The 6783-nt window shown below is 37.6% G+C and overlaps 2 protein-coding genes across 3 annotated transcripts in view; one reads left to right on the forward strand and one right to left on the reverse strand.

The window, feature by feature from the left end:
• Positions 1-602: 602 nt before the first annotated feature.
• Positions 603-4952, reverse strand: LOC108625282 (U4/U6.U5 tri-snRNP-associated protein 1). 2 transcript variants are annotated; one of them, XM_018025157.2, is made up of 11 exons: positions 4630-4951; positions 3797-4248; positions 3575-3703; positions 3088-3507; positions 2888-3032; positions 2530-2804; positions 2369-2456; positions 2104-2302; positions 1090-1276; positions 855-1009; positions 603-781 (listed from the first exon to the last, which is right to left on the reverse strand). In XM_018025157.2, exons 1-11 carry the CDS (start codon positions 4790-4792, stop codon positions 754-756), a joined length of 2241 nt encoding a protein of 746 aa, XP_017880646.1. In that variant the 5' UTR covers positions 4793-4951; the 3' UTR covers positions 603-753. The 2 variants fall into 2 exon arrangements, 1 of the variants encoding a protein (XP_017880646.1); XR_001916641.2 differs by lacking the exons at positions 603-781; positions 855-1009 and adding an exon at positions 1825-1953 and having other exon boundaries at positions 1190-1276; positions 4630-4952.
• A 712-nt stretch (positions 4953-5664) lies between these two features.
• Positions 5665-6783, forward strand: part of Sirt6 (sirtuin 6) — a 5208-nt gene continuing 4089 nt past the window's right edge. The window contains exons 1-2 of the mRNA XM_026813829.1: positions 5665-6028; positions 6167-6294. Coding sequence (XP_026669630.1) covers positions 5963-6028; positions 6167-6294 — 194 coding nt within the window. The 5' untranslated portion in view covers positions 5665-5962. The remainder of the gene's footprint in view (positions 6029-6166; positions 6295-6783) is intronic.

A 6783-nucleotide genomic window follows, 5' to 3' on the forward strand; every position in this document is an offset into this window, starting at 1 on the left:
ACTAGAAGGATTAAAATATTTTATAGTATTAAAATTGCTATCTTCCATGTAGAGCAATTTGTACGGGTAGATAAGTAGGGACTAATCGTGTATTGTGATTGATAATTAAGAAGTTAACAAAATATTTATAACTTTTATGCACATGTTACTGTTAGTATATAGAAATAGTATTATTTTAATGTCGGTAGAAGCTAAGTAATACGGAGTCGTGAAGGTCGTTCATTACCCACACTTAATTTTATTGTGATAGCAGCAGTCAATTTATTTGATTAAAATAAGGATTATTTTAAACGAGACGGTAGCGTGACCGTCCTGGTCAAAACAGAATGCGACAAAATATGAGTTTATACTGTTTTATATATACATATACGACGAGGAAATGTAAATAATTTTTTCGACAATTGTATCGTCTATCAAAGTAGCATATTTAACTTGTAATGTACATAATCTTATAGATCTTCCTGTAAAATACGAATGACTTCGATCATATCATTTACAAAAGTAAAAATATAATGTTCCCTTATAAGAAAACTTGAAATATAAAAAATAAACAATTATATTACTAAAATTCAGTGAGGTATGAGGAGATAGATTAGCCCACGTTTCACAATTCACAATTCTTTATTATCGTGTACGTATATTAACAAATCAAACGAAGAATGTGCAATATTTCCACGATTATTATTTTGTTTGGAAAAATGTATCAATTTGATTTGCTCCTATATTATGTACAATTCTTGTTTAAAGAAAGTATTAATGCTTCGACTTCGATATGCTAGTCCTGAAAGAAAAAAATGATCGTTTTTCTGAAGCATTCTTTTAAACCGTATGGTAACAGAATGAAATTCACTTACGTCTGCATTTGCTTGCTTCCGCTGAGTACTATGTATGGCGATTGAGTTTCTTTCTGTTTCGCTTGCAGTAAATTAAGCGTACCCAACGGCGTATCCGTAGATGACATCCGTTTCATCAGAACTTCTTGTTCCGCTTTTTTCATTCGCTTCTCGACCTAAGTAAATCACAGAATTCTATTAAGGCTCCATTCTCAAGATTGGAAAGGGAAAGAGTTTAAAAATAAAAAATGTAGACCTTATTCTTTCCTGGACCTTTTCCATGGAACTTGTGTGACAGATAACGGAAAGCTTCCTTCGCACTTAAAACGTGGCCATCGTCGTCGATGTACTCTAGCTTTACGTTCGGTTTAAAGCCATCCTTCTCCTTGAACTCAGATGTGGGACCGTTAAAACGATCCCGTCTGCCAAATTTATCGTCATCGCTAAAAAATGAAAAGTGAGAGATAGAATCTTTTGTTCACGACACAGGCGGCACGCTTGGTTTAAATTCAGTACTTTATAAAGCAGCCCATAGAATTCGGTGTTTCGAAAATTTATGTTACCTCGAACAAAAAAAGGAAAATATTGTTACGTTCTCCAGATACATTACATTATGCGATTAAATTCAACAGGAATCTAAACAAGTCGATAGTATAGTAGTGAACAAGTAAATCGCAGTTAAATACCTTTATAAAATACGGTTTATCATTTATCTTTGCGAGATGAATTTTTAGAACATGTGCGTACGTAATTGAGGACAAATTTGAGTTTGTACTAAAATTGCTTAGAAGTTTTATGCTAAATATTACTTTATATCTTTAAACATGCAAGTGCAAGAATATAGTAAAATGAAACTATGCGTACATTTCATAATTGATATAAGAAAATCTGTTTTCTTACAAATCAAGCAACCTCGATCCATCATTGGACTTGTCCAGAATACTTGTACGGATCTCGTTTGGAACAATAGAATCGCATAATATAAACATACCTCTATTAAATCCTACTCTCTTCTCGGGCCTTTGACCATCTCCGACAAAGTAGTATAATCTCTCGTTGCGGTAGCGGATCATCCATTTTCCGAGCACCGAAATCTGGGCTCTCTATTTACGACTGTTAACTAACAGTTTGAAATTCACTAGAGACTCGTCTAATGTTCGTGTTCGGTATACATTCAATAAAAGAATATTTCTTACATCGGTCTCTTTCTCCTCTTCTGAACGTGTAAGAAAGCTTCTTATATTGAACGATGGCTATGTTCCATACATACCCGTAAGTTTTGTCTTCTATCGAGTAATTCTGTGCCTGCAAGTGCGCAAAGCGAGACGCCGATGGCCTACTACTATCCTCTTTTTGCAAATAACCTTTGCTCATAGCGAGCTTCAATGCTCCGCCAACACCATGGCCAAGCGAAGGTTCTGCGTCTAAAATAGCAGCTTCCATTGCTACTGGTTCCGATGTGTTTTCATCTGATCCATAAGAAGCAACAATTAGAAAAAATACAATAACGAGCTTGGATAATTAGAGAGATTTACCCAGCTGTACGGTATTCCATGCGCCACGGCCATCATCCTCTTCCTCATTTATCGGTGGTTCTTCTTTGACTCCATCCATCTCGAAATCCTGTTTTGTTAACACAATTTTGTATTATAAAAAGGAGAATTGGGAGAAAATAATGTAATAATACAACTGATACCATCAATTCCTGATCGTTCTCCTCTCTGTTCCCAGCAAGACCATAAGTAGGAATATCTCCAAGAGTTCGGCAAAATTCTGCAGTAGCATTTAGGACAATATTTCCAGACTGATTCTCCTCAGAACCCGTTGGCTCTTGCTTTATGGTTTCTACTACCTTTTCAATATTCGACGCTTGCGATTCCTTGAGCCGTTGAGCCTTCTTCAAAGCTACTGGCAGATCTAATTCTTTATCATCTTCTTCCAATTTTATTCCACTTAGATCTTCAGCGGGAGCTTAATTTGCAAAAATATAAAAATTTTGTTTAATGATAACAACAAATAGCAATTGTAATATCTCAAAAAAGCGTGTCAAATACCTCCTAAATCGTCTACATCCAAAGTATCATTTTCCTTTACTACATCTTCTGTTCGCTTGCTTCTCCTACTACCAAGATCTCGAAGATAATCGTTATCTTCAGGAATCAAATCCTCTGCTTTCAGTTTTTTCCTAATCTTTCGAACCTGCAACAAGACGAAACGTTGGTACGGTAAAGTAAAATTAAATACAAAAACTTACTTTCTTCTTTGGTTTCTTGAATTTCGTAAGTTCTTGTTCATTATAGTATTCGCTGGCTAATTTTGGTTCTGCCATTTGTAACGTTTCTAACCGCTTGTTCGCTAAACGTTGCTTTACGTAATCAAGTTTGTTCTGTTTTATTTCCTTGCTAATATTAGTCCCTAGGACGAAGGTGTCTTTCTTCTCGCCTTCTATTTCTTCGTCGTACTTTTCCAAAATCGTTTTCTTTGGAAAACCAAATTCATCGAAGTTATCATCATCGTACGCGTCGTAACCAGGCTTTTTAGTTTTATTTAGTATATTACGTTGATAACGTTCCTCGTCTGTTATATTCACGTTAACGAGCACATCTTCACCCTCATCCAATACTCCTTGATCTTTTAGCGTCAAAATAACTGTCTTTCCCTCTTCAAATTTTTCCTATAAAATACCATTTATTTGTAGTTATTTAATTGTTCTATTTCTCGAAGATTCCTATAATACTTACAATATTATGCTCCACTTTTAGACCCTTCAAGTTTTTGTTTGTATACGCTGTATTGCGAGCAGCATACATCTCTTCTTTAACCAAATTTCCTATACCAAATTCTTCATCTAACTGATCCAACATTTTTGCCTGTTCGTAACAATATATAGAAAGAAGATTACTTATTAATGAAGATTATTAATTCTACATATATTATTTATATATAGTTTATTGTATAAATACCCTTTCTTCTGCTTTTTTCTTTTCTGCTTCCAAGTGCCTGGTTTTATCGATCCAATTTTTGGTATCATCATCAGAATCATGTTCACCTAAAGATTTTACTTTGGCTAGATTAGCCTCGATTAATCTTTTCTGTTTCTGGGTACCAATCTTCTCTTTCAATTTTTGCGTTCTCAACTTTTCGTTAACATCAGGAGCAGGCTTATGATAAAACTCTCCCAAGTCATCCTTAATCTTATTCGGATCATCTTTTGGGGCACTGTCAACTTCCAGTGGTTTGAGACCTAGTTTTGCCCGCAATTTGTTTGTCTCTTCAATAGACAGGGAGTTCTGTGCTCCACCACCTTTGTTCACGGGTGAGGGGCTACGCTGTTTAGAAATTTCAGGAGGTGGGGGTGTCGACAGATGCGAAGATTTAGAGATTTTTGGTGGAGGAGGTGCATTAATTATTTCGACTGAAATGAAACACAAGGCAGGATTAACTGATATTAAATATCATAGGCTCATCATAGAAAACGCTTATGTACCTATGCAAGATATAAATATTATTCGCTTTGATATCCTCCAAATTATTTAATCTTGTACTTGAGAAATCAATAAGTTCGCTTTTTTTCTGCGGAGATGAAATACATTATCTTATTCTCGAAACCGCGGACAGTTAAACAGAAAGACGTACGTAGTTCAACGATTTAATTGCTCGTCAACACGATACATGCCCGGAAAACGACAACCATAACTTAATTTACAATGGAACAAGCGGTACATATGTATATCAGGTAGAAGTCACCGTACAACGTATTCGTATAGAGCTTAAAAAGAATGAATCAGATAATAACCATCACTGTCATAATCCTTGCGTTCTTTCCTTCTATGCTTTTTGTGATGCCTGTGCTTTTCGGATTTCTCGCGTTCAGGCGTGTAACTTCGTGAACGGCTTCGGTGACGCTTCTTCTTGACGTCCCGACTCTTATCGTTCTTGTGCCGTTTATTCGAACCCATTCTCGGTTTGCGGATTCACGCGTAAGACAAAGGAACTTACACTATATCGAATGAATTTCTCTTAAAAACACGAAACATTCGATACTAAATATTGTGACCCTATTTCCTATCCACCATCTTTTTCATGCGCACTTGGAATACGACAATGCAAGAGTGTCCAATGATTTCGTAGTATCCGTGTACTCGATCACGAGGGTGGTAGTGTGAACCAACTTCACGTAGTGATCTATAGATCGCTAACTTCATGTCACTTGTAATTATACGTGTGTAGGTGCCAGCTTTTAGCGATTTACTAATTGTTATTCTTGCATGTATTGTTGAAAACTTTCTACGCGCCGTATTTTGTTTGATTCCTGTTGATTGTCTTTACTGAATTTTGTGTTCTAAAGTCGCATTTACTACAACTATTTGATGCTGGTATTCCATTATTTCTCTGTTTTTAATTATATGATTTATTTAAGTTATGTTTCATTTTTATCAATATATGATATAGCATTCTATTACATAGAGACACAAATAAGGTAATCTGGAATTAAAAAGTCCGTGAAGAATTTTATTCGTTATTTTGCCAAAACAGGGTGTTTTAAGCTTTTTACCTGTTTCGTCAAACCTACTAATTGTCATATTTTTCCATTTTTCCTATCTGAGTCAGGCTTGAATTTTAGGTAGGATCTGAAATACCAGGATGCCGCAGTTAGCCTTTAACTATTTTCGAACGTTACCGCGTAGAGGATTTAGTCAGTGTTAACAGTTGAAAGGTGACGCTGGGTGTCCGTGGCATGAATTGAATGGACGCGAGAAACTCAAGCGTCCACAGCGCTATACCCTGCACCACCGTTGCGCCGTTACAGCGCACGCGCCGCACGTTTATTATCTTCTTTCTGTTCAAGTGCCATTTCATTGCATGCAGTGCAGTCTATAAAACAGAATGTGTTCTCGGCGGATCTCGAGTTTCCTATCACTTATCGTCATTCGTAGCGTATAAACATAACAGCACGCGGTCATTAACTTACAAATTGTTTACGTGCCGTCCGACACATGGGAACCCGGTAATATCGTGCACGGAATACCAGTTTCCGCGCTATAAAAAACACGATCGTGCCATTGTTAGCGTCGTGCACTACGGGGTTCTCGGGTCGAAAATCTTGGAACATTTTTTACGTGAGCAAAATGTCATGCAGCTACGCGGACGGTCTCTCCGAGTACGAAGACAAAGGAGTTCTGGGCCTTGAAGAGGTAAAAATGATCGACGGGCTCGCGATCAGCTTTTTGTTTGGCGGGAGTCGGCCATCCGACGACACTTTTGTCGTTCGCCACGACCGGACGTGCGAAACTTGTTTTCGTTTTATCATTTTGTTTTTCTTTCTTTCGTAGAGATACGACAGCGTCGAGGCGTTACGACTGAAATGCGGCCTCCTGGCCGATTGGATACAGGCGGCGAGGCACGTCGTCGTTCACACCGGCGCCGGCATCAGCACTGCTGCGGGCATTCCGGATTTTCGGTGATTATCATTTGTAATTTTTCGCTCGAATCCCCACCCTACTTCTATACACCCCCGATTCCCTTCCCGCGCGCCCCGACCCTCATCGCAATCACGATCTGTTATGAGTTCGAAAGCGCCACTGGCCAATTCTTTTAAATTAATCGAGCGGGAACTCATAGAAGCTGCCGAGGAAACGGCGGCCGGAATTCCTTTTGATCGACGCGTCCACCATTGTTGCACGCAACAATGGTGACCGTGATCTATCCACGGAACGCTGATTAATATCCGAAATTCAATGGAAACGGTGAAATTAGTCGAAATCCCGCGAAACAATGCCGAATCGATTGAATGCGAAAAAATCCGTTTTTCTATTGTTATATGCGACGGGAAGAAAATATTTTTAATTAATAATTCAATTGCAATTAAAAATGGTACGCATCCTTGTATCTTATAAATTAACAGTTTAAATAAAGGATGCGATTTAATTGAACTTATTTTACTGTATTA

The sequence above is a fragment of the Ceratina calcarata genome, unplaced genomic scaffold (assembly GCF_001652005.2).
Source record: "Ceratina calcarata isolate Rehan_Ccalc_2016 unplaced genomic scaffold, ASM165200v1 scaffold350.2, whole genome shotgun sequence".
NCBI classification, from domain to species: domain Eukaryota; kingdom Metazoa; phylum Arthropoda; class Insecta; order Hymenoptera; family Apidae; genus Ceratina; species Ceratina calcarata.

Coding starts and splice junctions, on each gene's coding strand:
- LOC108625282 (XM_018025157.2), bottom strand. CDS start 4,792: ATGGGTTCGAATAAACGGCACAAGAACGATAAGAGTCGGGACGTCAAG. Junction 3,508..3,574: donor TAAAAGTGGAGCATAATATT/GTAAGTATTATA, acceptor GGTATTTTATAG/GAAAAATTTGAAGAGGGAAA. Junction 3,033..3,087: donor TCAAGAAACCAAAGAAGAAA/GTAAGTTTTTGT, acceptor GTCTTGTTGCAG/GTTCGAAAGATTAGGAAAAA.